Here is a 14,588-nt window from a genome sequence, read left to right on the forward strand (position 1 = left end):
CTCCTTGCCAGAGGATGTTGTGAAGGCCAAGACTATAACAAGGTTAAAAAAAGAACTAGATTAGTTCATGGAGCATAGGTCCATCGATGGCTATTAGCCAGGATGGACAGTGATGGTGTCCCTAGCCTCTGTTTGCCCGAAGCTCGGAATGCATGATGGGATGGATCACTTGATGATTACCTGTTCTGTTCTTTCCCTGTGGGGCACCTGGCATTAGCCACTGTCAGAAGACAGGATACTGGGCTAGATGGACCTTTGAACTGACCCAGTTTGGCCATTCTTATGTTCTTAAATTAAATGTTTTTAATAGACTACAATAAATTTAGCCCTTGACATTGAAAAGCTATTTCAAAGTTAATTTTAAATAGGTTTATTTAAAAAAAAATCCCTGTATTTAAATAATAAAGAAGAATTTTTTAAAAAACAACCATCAATTTTTTTTTTATCACCCAGCTCCAGGATGCAGTATTAAATAGCCATCCATGAGGAACTTAAGGTCGACAAGAAGTTGCTTATCCATTTCTCATATGCCTCTTCTATTATCTCCTATCTGCACTGCAGAGCTGGATGTGTCCAAGTTTTTATCTAACAGGAATTAAAACTGGCTGTTACCTGATTCAAGATGCGTGACCCAGGAGAATTCTACTTTCAGTATGCTTAGATATTTTCAGGACTATGAACAGGCTCTTGCTATCTTTTGTTCAGAAGTTCCTAGTGTTCCACACAGGCCCAAAATCTGGCGGAGCTTCACAGAGGCTCGTCTTTGTAATTTTTGTCTTGGATCCTGTCAAGCCTGTATTTCTGTTGTGAGACCTGCACTTTGAGCATTGACAGCCGACCTAGGGGTGATACCCAAATGATTGCCTATATATACACATGCAAGTGAGCTGTAGCTCACAAAAGCTTATGCTCAAATAAGTTTGTGAGTCTCTAAGGTGCCACAAGTACTCCTTTTCTTTTTGCAAATACAGACTAACACGGCTGCTACTCTGAAAATTGGTATCAGAGTAATCAAAATCTAGGTTTTATATTCCATTTCAGACTGGATCAGCCACATTGAAGTAGAACAAAGATATACAGTTTCCTACATGCTAGATGCCCAATTTAAGGCATTTTTATTTAGTTCTGAGATAGCCCACGATGGACATTGTTGCTGGTATAGAAGCAGCCACCAACATATTCTGAACCCTTTGATAGCTCCTGTGGAGGCACTGGGACATGAAGCTTACTGCAAAGCTGCAGATGTATAGAACTGTGGTTTTACCAACTTTATTGTAAGGCAATGAAGTGTAAACGTGGAGGAAGGCTGGTGAGTGGCAGATTTATGTTTTTTTTATTTTTGTCATCTTTCTCAGCTGCTCCACTTAAGTGGCAGGACAAGATCAGCAGCGAGGATATTCATAGCTGAACCCAGAAACCACCCTCATCAGCACTGCTTCAATTTTGGCAGTTTCTTGATAGGGACATATTATTAGGATGGAAGACCAGCGAATTGTGAAGTGTTTACCAAAGAATTCTGCTACATGGTGGGTGATCACAGGGTTACCAAAAGCTTTGGTAGTGTGATAAGATTGCCAGTGACAGACAGTCTGAACAACCGAGCTAGAGATCGATCTTGGTGTGCTCCATCTGCAAGAAGGCTGTCCCCCTTTGGTATTTGCCTTGATGATGATGATGATGATGATAATGTGTGATGCTGCAATATCTGCCATCTTGACATTGGTTGAAGGAAAACATGCACAGAAAAGCCAAGAATGGACAGCATGCAGTAGAAACAGAGAGCAGAGAAACAAGTTAATTAGCAACCTCTAAAGGAAGTCAGAGTAGATACTAAAAGCATGTTGGAGTTACTTTGAGAAGCTATGGATAGTTTCCTATCTTCCATCTAATGAAATTCAGTGTAAAGAGAATTTTCTTTATACGTATTAGAGACCACGCGACAGGTAGCTCCTCCTGAGCGTGGTGAAAACAAAATTCTATCAAACTCAAAATCTTTTCCCATTTGCAATGTTTCTTTGAAACTCTGCTCATCATTGTATAATGTGAGATGCCATTTAGCATTGTTTAGGATGTCTAATATGATCATAGGTGCAGATAGCTCCTGGAGGATGTAGAAAGCCTTATGTTATTAGGATGTAACTTGCTAGTACTTAAGGTCTTACCTTTTAAAAACTTATCTAAGCACTTCTTTAATTTAGAGTTTGACATGTCTAGTGCAGGGGTTGGCAACCTTCGACACGTGGCCCATCAGGGTAATCGGCTGGCCGCCATTTCCCACAGTTCCCATTGCCCGGGAACGGCGAACCACAGCCACTGGGAGCTGCGGGGGCCGTGCCTGTGGACAGTCAATGTAAACAAAATGTCTTGCTGTCTGCCAGCGGATTATCCTGATGGGCCACTTGCCGACCCCTGTCCTAGTACATTCAGTATAATTCTTAAATATCACAAATGGTCTAATCTTCCTCTGAAATGTTGTACTTGATCTCTGAATGAATTTAGTACTCTATATGCTGTGATTTGGCTTTTAAAACACTGATAAGCAGTGTTATTTCATCTCTCAGAACACATGGTAGTTATTTTTATTAATTTTGCCTTAAAAACACCCCGCTGAAGATTGGCAAAAATTGAGTGACATCCAGATTAACACTTGGTGTCTGATGAAAATTTAGGGTAAATAATAGGGGAATATTGGCCGGGGGGAAGGGGGGGCGGAGGTTGTGGCATCTTTAGTTTAGTATTGGTAAACTGATGCATACCTGATTTTTCTCCTTTTTTAAAAAAAGGGGTTTGTTCAATTAAATAGAAGTGAATTGGTTTGTGATAGGTGGAATTGACCTATCACTTCAGCTATTACACCACTTCTCTTTAATTTCTTTCTCTAGCAGAGAAGGTCATAGCTGTGAAGATGAGTTCTGAAGCCAAGCTTATGCCTTCAAAACAAATTCATTACTTTTTAATGCATTCTCTTTGTTTCTAAAGGCAGACAGCCCTTGTTCATAAGGATGCATTGAAGAAATGTTAATGGAAAAGCTTTAAATTCCTCAGGATTGATGCAAAAATGTTTGATTGTACTATACCAAGTCAATGTTAAGCATCATTTAATTCTTCTATATATTTTTATTTTTTTCTTCAGTGCATCTCTCAAGCCCCGTCTGCTGTTCTCTGCAACAGCCTCCTAAACTGTGCCTAATACTCTCTCTTACCTCAAACCCTGTTACCCTTCTCATACAACCCCCTGTTCTCAGCAGTTGCATATTTTGAACAGGAGCGGGTAATCCAGCAGACAGTGGATGGCTGAGTAGAGACCTTCTCCACCTATGTCTATGTAATACACTGGCAGAGTGTGGGTTATGTCCCCCTCTACTGGCTGTTCCTCTAGAAGATAACAGCCAATCAGTGCTCCAGATAGTGGAATTACAACTTTAGTTGTTGACCCCATGCCGTTCTGAAAATGGGCATCTCTGACTGTGCTCACTGCCTGTTCCTTTATAAGCACCCATCCTTCAACATGCACATGTTCTGAATGTCCAACCAGCCCATTTGAAAATTGTCCACATATGCATTTGTTGTTTGCACCCAGGATGTACTTGTATATCAGGATTTATGCTCACACAAGCCTCTTATTCTTATGTGGTTTGTTTTTCTTACCTATCTCACAAGGGTTTTGTGCAGCTTACTGGGTAAATATGTGAGACACTTGCAGCGTTTCTAATAGAACCCAGGAGTTCTGGTTCCCAGTTCTGTGCTCTAACAGCTATACAACACTACCTTTCATGTGTCCATTTGATTATGTGGATCATAATTTTAGATGATATCCGAGTTATACTTTTAAAAATAAGTAGGCTGCATTTCTGCTCAATATGGAGAGAAATATTACTCACCAAACTACCATTAAAAGCCAGAGACTTTAGAAAAGTTTTCCTGGCAGTCATTTTAGTTTTAATTACTGAATAATCACCATTTCACATATATAATAGAATCCAGTGTGTCTCCATATAATCTCACAAATTGTGGCCTCAGGGCCAGCATGACAGCTTCATGGTATTGTATTGTAGTTGCCCACAGGGAGTCTGAGTTTGCGTCCTGACTGAGTTCACTGTTGAGTGCTCTGGGGGACAAGGACAAGAAATGTAATATGTGGACACAGTGTTCTCAGCCCTTGTGGAGGGATAAGTGTCTCATATCACTGCCCACTGAATATGTCTGGCCAAACACAGGAGTAGCTTTGGAGAGGTGATTGAAGGAGCCACCACATCAAGCTTTCTTCATTCTTAGGCAAGGTCAGAGCAATGCAGAGTCTTTGGAAGGGCATAGAAGAAGAAGGATTCCAGCGGATCATGTCTAGAAGATGTCATAATCAACAGTATCAGTACTACATAATGGTGCTATTGCATTTAATGCTTTGGGTTCTTTATGAAATATAGCTGGTCATAGAAAAATGATTCTTAAACTTTTATTTTGTGCTCTTTTTTTCTGCGTTTTTAGATCGTTTGAAAGAAGCAATAGATGACGCTAACAAGGCTGTTGAGTTAGACCCTTTGAACCCTGTAAGTAATAGTGACATGAACTGGCCCCTAATACACATTGGACATGGTTTTATTCATATGTAATTTTCCTTTGTTCTGGAAATTGTGCACAAAGTTAGTCTGTGCTAACATATCCTATTCCTGGTTTCAGAGTAGCAGCCGTGTTAGTTTGTATCCGCAAAAAGAACAGGAGTACTTGTGGCACCTTAGAGACTAACAAATTTGTTAGAGCATAAGCTTTCATGGGCTACAGCCCACTTCATCTGATGCATAGAATGGAACATATAGTAAGAAGATATATATACACATACAGAGAAGTTGGAAGTTTCCATACAAACTGTAAGAGGCTAATTAGTTAAGATGAGCTATTATCAGCAGGAGAAAAAAACTTTTGTAGTGATAATCAAGATGGCCCATTTAGACAGTTGCCAAGAAGGTCTGAGGATACTTAACTTAGGGAAATAGATTCAATATGCGTAACTGACCCAGCCACTCCTATCCTATCATATCCTATTCCTGTTACCTCATTTTTCCCCTTGAGACTTTGTGCTGACTTGCTTGTCTCATCCACTTGTTATAGCTTATCTCTTAGGCTGTAAAGCCTGATTAACAAAGATATTTTGGTGCCTAAACCCAAGGTTTAGGCCATCAAGTGCCTGTTTTAGGTTTCACTGAGATCCACAAAACCTCCACTCAGCTGCCATCTAGCCCAGTAGGCATCTAAAGTTGGTGCCTACATTTTCTGGGTAAGAGTTCCCTAGGTGCCTATGTTTCTGCCTCTGGGCATGTGCACTGCTGCCTCCCTCTAGGCATCTGAATACCGGTCTCCTGCAAAGCCACAGAGTGATCCAGAAACCACGGGAAGATAGGCACCCCTCTGCCTGTGTGTCCTGTGGAGCACAATCTGGTAGATGTACTCAGAGGCTGCTTACTGGATCAGTTCCCATTCAAAATGTCGTGTGTGATTCTATGCGCGTGCAAACCAACCTTACAATGTTTAGATCAGTGGTTAGAGAACTGTCCTGAGATGTGGGAGACCTGAGTTCAGTTCCCTCCTCTGCCTCATGGAGAGAAGGGATTTGAATAGGGGTCTCCCACATCTTCTGACAGTGACCAGTGCCAGGTTCCCCAGAGGGAATGAACAGAACAGGTAATCATCAAGTGATCCATCCCCTGTCGCTCATTCCCAGCTTCTGGCAAACAGAGGCTAGGGACACCATTGCAGCCCATCCTGGCTAATAGCTATTGATGGACCTTTCCTCCGTGAATTTATCTAGTTCTTTTTTGAACCCTGTTATGGTCTTGGCCTTTACAACATCCTCTGGCAAGGAGTTCCACAGATTGACTGTGCGTTATGTGAAGAAATACTTCCTTTTATTTGTTTTAAACCTGCTGTCTATTAATTTCATTTGGTGACCCCTAGTTCTTGTGTTATGAGAAGTAGTAAAAACACTTTCTTATCTACTTTCTCTACACCAGTCATGATTTTATAGACTTCAATCATATCTCCTCTTAGCTGTCTCTTTTTCAAGTCCCAGTTTTATTAATCTCTCTTCATACAGATGCCTTTCCATACCCCTAATCATTTTTGTTTCCATTTTCTGGACCTTTTCCAATTCCAATATATCTTTTTTGAGGTATACTGCACCTCTGCAGTATTCAAGAGGTGGGAGTACCATGGATTTATATAAAGGCAACATGATATTTTCTGTCCTATTATCTATCCCTTTCTTAGTTATTCACAGCATTCTGTTTGCTTTTTTGACTGCCGCTGCACATTGAGTGGATGTTTTCAGAGAACTATCCACAAGATCTCTTTCTTGAGTGGTAGCAGCTAATTTAGGCCCCATCATTTTATATGTATATAGTTGGGATTATGCTTCCCAATGTTCATTACTTTGCTTTTATTAACACTGAATTTAATCTGCCATTTTGTTGCCCAGTCACCCAGTTTTGAGCGATCCTTTTGTAGCTCTTCGGAGTCTGCCTGGGTCTTAACTATCTTTAATAATTTTGTATCATCAGAATATCCCCAGCTCAGTGGTTAAGAACATGTTTTGGGGTGATGTGGAAGAACCCTGTTTAAATACTTCCCCCCCCCTCAGGTGGAGGGGAAAATTGAACCTGGGTCTCCCCTGTCCTAGATGAGCGTTCTAATCACTTGCATAAAAGTTACAAGGTGTGGGGTAAAGGCAGCACAACTATCATCATATATTCCTCTGGCTATTTTGTATGGAGAGGAAGGCACCTAAGTCATTCTCACAAGAAAAGACTTGGGCCCCTAAGCTGCCTAACTCCAGGGGAGGTTTTCCCAGTTGTGGATCACTAAGCAGAAATAGGTGCCTTTCTTCAGTCTAGGCTTACGTGCCTATCTCCAGGAGAGGGGTGGGGTTTAGGGCAAACCCCTTTCCGCAGCATCTCCCATTGGCTAGTTTAGGTAGCTCCATGCCTAGTGTACTGGCTTGTATGGATTCCAATCTTAAGCACCTCTCCTTTCCCCATTCATTGTACAAGGAGTCTAAGCACCTAACTCAGACTTTGCGGATTGCAGTGTTGCTCCTGTGATTTTTCTAAGGGCCTAAAAGCTAGGCTTAACAATGCTTAAGTCCCCTTGTGGTACTGGGCCCTAGGTTTTTGGTGTAGGAACTGTCAAATTTGACATATATGAAAGAGCCTGCATCTTAGTATGTGCCTCCATGCAGCATTGTTTTTTAACTAGTGACATTACAGTTGGGAGGTATTTGTGTAAAATGTTGGGAATATTTTAAGTGACAAATTGAGTGGTATTTTGGAAAATGTCTCTGTATAGCTCAATATTTTAAAACTGGGCTGGAGCAACATCACATTTACTTAAGCAACAATGGGCCCAATGGTGCAGCTCTTCCATTTATTGCTCTGACAGAATCAAGGCCACTTTGAATAGTACAGAATGTTTTTAAAGAGTATTATTAATATTTGTTGTTTAACATTTATATTATGGTAGCACCTACAGGCTGAGACATTCTGTTCAGGATATCCAGAACTGTAAGCCTCTTTGCTACCCCTCTGCCTCAGCAAGTGAGAGTTTAGCTGCTGCTAAGCTTCGTCAGCTCTCTGATATACCAGTCTGTCTGCCTCTTTGAGACTGTGCCAATCTAAACCTTGCTTTGCAGGTAACAGTCAGTGAAACCTCAGTTCCTGAATTCCCCAGAGACGTCTCTCTAGTCCCTCTCACTGGACATTCACAGAAATTACTGAGTTTGCAACCTCTAAAGAGACAGAGCACACACCAACCTGTTAGGTTAGTTGAAGACTCACACTATACTTTAATATACAGCTCTGACATGGTTTTGTAACAAAACAAGAATAAGTTGGTGATGGGTTCGGTCACAGAGACCCCTTTGGGACTGTCACCTGGTGTGCTGAGACTACCTCTGAGCCTGTTTTCTCTGCCAGTTTGGGCCTCCAGAACCCTGCCTTGTTGAACCAGACGTACCAGTCTGCTCCAGCACAGACCCAGGGTTTGAACCATGTGCCCCAAAGCTGCAGACTTAACTGAAAAGAGCTTAGGAAGTGTTCCTGTCTCTAGCACCCAGACACCCAGCTCCCATTGGGATCCAAACCCCAAATAAATCCATTTTACTCTGTATAAAGCTTATACAGGGTAAACTCATAAATTGTCCGCCCTCTATAACGCAGATAGAGAGATATGCACAGCTGTTTGCTCCCCCAGGTACTAATTACTTTGGGTTCAATAATAAACAAAAGTGATTTTATTAAGTACAAGAAGTAGGATTTAAGTGGTTCCAAGTAAAAACAGACAGAACAAAATAAGTTACCAAATGAAATAAAATAAAACACGCAAGTCTAAGCCTATTAGGAAACTGATTACAGATGAAATCTCACCCCAGAGATGTTCCAGTAAGCTTCTTTCACAGATTGGACTCCTTCCTAATGTGGGTCCAGCAAATCACTTCTAACCCCATAGTTACTGTCCTTTATTCCAGTTTCTTTCAGGCATCTCTTTGGGGTGGAGAGGCCATCTTTTGAGCCAGCTGAAGACAAAATGGAGCAGTTTCCAGGGCCTTTTATATTCTCTCTTGTGGGCGAAAACCCTTTGGTCTCCTGTGGAAAATCACAGCAAAAAGATGGAGTTTGTAGCCACCTGGGCAAGTCACATGTCCATGAATGATTCAGCTTTTTGCAGGCTGATGCCATTGTTTACATGTTAGTTTGAATGTTCCCAGGAAAGCTCAGATGTGGTTTGGCGTCTCCAAAGTCCATTGTCAGTTAAGCGTTTCTTAATTGAGCATTTACTGAGAATAGTCCTTTCTCAAGAAGCTGACCAAATGCTTCACTGAGGCTACTTAGAATCAAACACATTGAGATACAAGTACATAGCCAATATTCATAACTTCAAATACAAAAATGATACACACATCCTGACAGCACAGTCATAACCAGCAAACTACAACCTTTCCATAGACACCCCAGTTGACCTCCTCTGTACAAGACCTGGTGCAACCATAGGACCCTGGTTGCAACAATGATCTATATGGTCACAGTTCATGTCAATAACATCACAAAGTTTATTATTACATAATAGAAGTTTAAGTGATACAAAACAAAAGAAAAAAGACAGGCCTGGTTACAAATAAAACAAAATAAAAACATGCTTTCTAGTTACTAAAACTTAATTTTATCATGTTACAATCTTTGCCTAAGCAGTTTTTCTTACTCCCATCAAGTTACCAGCATCTCAAGCCCTCCAGTCTGGGGGATCCAACTTTCTCAGGCTTGAGGGTGCTGTACCCTATGTCCTCTAAGTGATGGATAACTAAAATGTGTTTTTTTGCTTCCCTTACATTACCCAAAGCCTGTCTCTTGCCTGAAGAGCCAGAAAGGTGCCCTGGTGTGCTCACTAAGTTGTCTCCTCTGCTTGTTAGCTTGATTGCTTTGTGTACTTTATATGTAAATGTACTTTCATTGTCCTGTGCCTGTAATCAAGCTGGTCAGACAGGTAAGTCCACATTCCTTTGTCCAGGCTTGGTGAAGTCACTGCCTCCCAAACACACTTTAAGAACATATTTCCAGCACACACACACAACCCATAGATAATCCCACAATAATTTTCAGGACCAGTGCATCATCAGTTTACATATGATTCCTTCCCTGACACTTTTAGGTACATATTATGACAGCAGAGTGTTGGCCCTCTGCCAATGGGCATTGAGGGGCTCTTAGGGTCACACAGGCCTTAACCAACCCTTTGTGCTAGGCTCTGTACAAACAAATAGCAAATGACAGCCCCTGTCCCAAAGAGCCTGCAGTCTGAAAGACAAATATGTGGATGGAACAAACAAGTCAAGGGAACACATCAAAGAGAGAAATGGGGTAACCAACAACAGAGTGTTTTAGCAGTCTAGCTGTGTGCATAATTCTTAGCCAATCAATAGCAGTATTCATAACTTTTCACCTTGCTTTACTGTTATCAGATGGCAGTTTTCTGTATGGTCTGTTGCTTCTGTATAACTGTCACAGCAGAGCTGGAAGTTTTATTTTTAAAACAAGAGACATTGGTCTTGGGAAAATGTTTTGTTACAATTTATTTCTGTTATCTATATTCTTTTGGTAGGTAATTAATGTATTTGATGGATGTTACTGCAATGACCATTGCTTGCTGTATCATCATCAGTGACCTGCTTCATTCTCATTGCCTTAGAGAGCAGATCTGGTCTGTGTTTCAGCCAGAGATCAGCTGTTCATACTTCCCATTTTTAAAACTATACCTTGCTGTTAGTGAGATAGTTTCCAACAGTTTTGATAAACTCTAAGTTTTATCAGTAGTGAAGGGTTAGTACACACAGTGTAGTAAAATTCAAACAATGGTGACATACAGAAGTGTTCATAAGAACTCTAAGGCTCTGGTACAACTTTTGTGCAGTAGTCTGAGTTTAGAGGCTGTAAGCAAAATTGTGCCTCATAAAGGCATAGCCATACAGAGAATGAGAGGAGGAGGTGCATCACCTGAGCAAGAGCAACTTTGTAAGGTATAATGTGCATCTACTTTTACTCTGCTAGTAGAAAAGGTGCTTCCCATGGTGTTAGTGTTGTATCATGCCTCTCTATTCTGCCCAGACATATATCGTCTGCTGGCAATAACTAACTAGCTGTGCTAGCTCAGACCCCTTATCTACAGAGAAATTGGAAGGAGAGGCCCCTTGTTCCCATTCTCTTTTTTAGTGTAGCCATAATTTAGTCCTGAGTAGTCTTCCAGGATATAGAAAACTGAAGTCACTGTTGTTCTTTCTATTTTCTAGGATGTATATTGTGTTCGTGCTCTTGTTTGGAACACAATGAAAGAAAAGAAGAAAGCGCTTTTTGATTTAAACTGCAGCCAGAAACTAAAGCCTTGTCATATTTCCACTTTGATCATAAAGGGAATTATTAAAAATTCTCTTATGGCAACAGGGGATCCACAGTTTGTAGGGAAGAATAAAGATCATGAAAAGGTAAGTGACATCTGGTTTAACTTATCTGTCTCATATTGTGTTTAAAAAAAAAAAAGGACTGTGGCTCAGACATGGGACCGAACTGAGCCGTGGCGAAAGCAGAGGAAGCTCTTTTATTGCTGTCAGTGCTAATTCTGAGGCTGAATTTGGTCCCATATTGTTGACTACTTAAGATAGAGCATTGCCCTTCCCACCTTTCAGTCCTGATTCTGCATCTTCTCTGCAGTATCTACTAATACTTGGTTCTAAAAAACAAACACTACCAAAAATGAAATGCTCCACTACCCACACACATTCTTTCCCTAGGGAGAAGATGAGAAAACAACATGTGACAGATATTAATCATGTCACTTAATGCATTAGTAGAAGGTGCTCAGATACTGCAACAATGAGCCACGGTGTCAGAACCGACACAGAACAGAACAGGTACATAAAAAGAAAATATATAGTTGCTGCTGAGTGGGATATATTGAATTCTCATTCCTGGCCACGCTCCTTTTCTGGGCAGCACCATCCACTTTTTGAACATACTTTACTTACTATGGTGTTGTAATATGGGGTCTTTGTTAGTGCCCCCTTATGGCAAAATGGGGAGCTACACCAACCTGGCTCCATCCCCCTTATGTCACCACACCCAATTCCATGTTTATCAAGTCCTTGTTATGACTCGACCCCTCCTGACTGGGTTCTCAATAGTCTCTGTCAGAATGGTCATTATCATCATCATGTTCCTATTACGCTTCTGGTGTTTAGGTTAGTGACGAAGCTCCTCCACTTCTGTCTGTTTCTGGCAAGTCTTTCAGTCGTTCCCCAGCTGTGCCCCAGGTTTTTCAGCTCGGCTTCCACAGCTCTTCGCCATGTTGTTTTCAGGCGGCTTCATTTTCACTTGCCTTCAGGTGTCCATCTTATTGCTACTCTGGTGATGGAATCAGTTTCCATCCGAAGCACAGGACCAATCCCTCTCCAACACCTCCTGGCAATGATGGTGGTCAGATCCTCTTGGCTGCACTGTGTCAATAGATCTTGGTTTGAGATTGTTCTGGGCCAAAAGATATGGAGGATTTTTCTGAGGCAGGTTGTATGGAACGAAGACAGTTTGGACATGTCATACTTTCTCATTCCCCAGCATTCTGCACTATAAAGGATAACTTGAATGCAGAATTGTTCAAGGTAAATCCTAAATTAGCAGCATCTATCCTGGCCCCTCTATTTACATCAGTCTGGGAAAGGGAGAAAGTGCCAGATGAGTGGACCAATGGGGTTATAGTGAAGATACCAAAGAAAGGAACTCTCAGCGATTGTAATAACTGGCATGGTATCACACTTTTATCTGTACCAAGCAAAGTATTGTGTAAGATCATAGTCCAGCGTATATCAGAGGCAGTTGATAGCATTCTCAGAAAAGAGCAAGCTGGTTTCCAGAAAGCATGTGGATGCACAGACCAGATCTTCACTCAACGAAACATAATAGAACAGTGCTTAGAATGGCAACGGCAACTCTACATAAATTTCATAGACTTTGAGAAGGCTTTTGATAGCATTCACAGGACAGCCTATGGTACATTCTGCGGGCATATGAAATTCCTTTCCATATAATCAATGTCATCAAAAGCTTCTATTTCAACTTTACATGTGGTGTTGATCACAGTGAGCTCAGTTTTGAAGTCAAAACAGGAGTACATCAGGGTGTGTTATGTCTGCAATCCTCTTCAACATTGCCATCGACTAATCGGGTAATGCGGCATACAACAGAAGACATGCCAAGAGGCATTAAAGGGACACTCTTCTCATTCCTTGAAGACCTGGCCTTCGCAGATGATGTCGCTCTCCTATCACATACCCTACACCATATACAAGAACAAACAACTTGACTCAATGCATTCAGCCAGCAAATTGGACTGAAAATCAACTGCAATAAGACAGATAGCATGACCTTTAATATTGCCTCACCATCACCAGAGGTACGGATAGAGGATTATGTTCTCACCAATGTAGAAACATTCACATACTTGGGCAGCACCATCAGCCAGGATGGTGGAACAAGCCAGGACATCCGGAACAAAATCAATAAAGCCAGGAACACCTTCAGGAGCTTAAGTATAGTTTGGAAATCATCAACATACAACACCAAAACCAAACTCAAGATTTATCAGAGCTGCGTACTTTCAGAACGGTAGGGAGTTAGAAATGCCAAGGCTCTAGCAAGGGCTAATCAGCCCTATGTCTCCTGGCTTTAACTTAAGGGCCTTCTTCTCCAAAAGTTACTGGCTGGAATAAGTAGGCTCAGGGTCCTTGTTAGGAACAGCCAGAACCAGTCCTTCTCAGTCCCTTGCTGTTACCTGAACTGCTTCCTACCTCTCCTCCTCTGTAGGCTTCCTCAGCCTCTTGTCCTGCATCTCCTTCTTTGGAGTGTTGGCTTCTCAGACAGTTTCTCACAGTCTACTGGAGGGGTTCTCTCTGCAGTCCCACTGCCTCTCTAGCAGCCACCACACCCTCTTACTTTGCAGCCCTCTTGTCCTTATAGCTGCTATGGGACTTAGTCAGGTCTGGCTGAGCAGGCAGGCAGGTGCTTTGTTACTCTTTAGCTGGTGAACCATGATGGGGTGTATAGACCCCATGACAGGTGTCCTTGGCTGACAAGAGGTTACACATTTTTTTACTGCCACAACCATCTCCAAAAGAAGAAGGAAGCCATTGTTGATCCTGTGATGAATGTAGCTCTTCAAAGGAGATTTTTTTCTTTCTTAAATTCTGAAGCTGATAGGAAATCCATGATAATTTGTCAGGATGCATTGGTGTGATGAGCCACTGCATTTTGAACTGATTAAACTCTGGAAAGTTGGGATTTAGAGAGAACGTAAAAGATGAAATGATACTAGGCAAAGGGAGATGAAAACTTGAATATGAGGTTTTTTCCAAGGAGTAGTCAAAATATTTTCTGATGTGGAAGTTGTTTCAGAGGAGATAAGAGGAATATTTACAAACTTAGGAAAGGTGGAAGATAAGAGGACTGAAGATGAATTTAAGTTCCTAAGAACTGGGGGTGAGTCTTAGTTCCTAGCAATAGGACTGAATGTACTATTTGATTTTTGAAGAGGAGGAGTGAAATGATGGAGAGTGTTCTTAGAGAATTTGTGGGATATAAATATTTGAAATGTTGAATAGAAATAAATTATAATGGAACAAAGAAATGATGAGGTTAATACAGGCTGATAGTAAACAGCCAAAGCAGTAAAAGGGATCTGCAGTTGAATGTTATCTGCATGGAAGTGATATTCAAATTTGAATTCAGAAAACAGTTGAACAATGGAAAGGAGATATTGAAGAGGAGACCAGGAGATGAATACTGGACTACTTAAAAATGGGTGGGGAGGAAAGCATAGAAAATGTAATGTATTTTTTAAAAGCATTGAATTGAAAACGGCTAACATTTTTATATGTAGTGTGACAAAGCTCTGTCCTTGCCTCTGTGGGTCCCGCGTTTCCTGGTGGATTTAGCTAGCCTCAGAGGCTCACTGTGACCCTCCACGTAACCCTTCTTTCTCTAGAGACAAAGGTCACAGTCTACTGA

At 41.3% G+C, this 14,588-nt stretch overlaps 1 protein-coding gene across 2 annotated transcripts in view; it reads left to right on the forward strand.

The window, feature by feature from the left end:
* The window catches only part of LOC114022058, a 78,343-nt gene that overhangs the window by 13,766 nt on the left and 49,989 nt on the right, over nucleotides 1–14,588 (forward strand). For both annotated transcript variants that reach the window (XM_043549618.1, XM_037888703.2), the window contains exons 5-6: nucleotides 4,486–4,547; nucleotides 10,826–11,017. In XM_043549618.1, the coding sequence (XP_043405553.1) occupies nucleotides 4,486–4,547; nucleotides 10,826–11,017 (254 nt within the window). The remainder of the gene's footprint in view (nucleotides 1–4,485; nucleotides 4,548–10,825; nucleotides 11,018–14,588) is intronic.

Source organism: Chelonia mydas, chromosome 1 (assembly GCF_015237465.2).
Source record: "Chelonia mydas isolate rCheMyd1 chromosome 1, rCheMyd1.pri.v2, whole genome shotgun sequence".
NCBI lineage: Eukaryota > Metazoa > Chordata > Testudines > Cheloniidae > Chelonia > Chelonia mydas.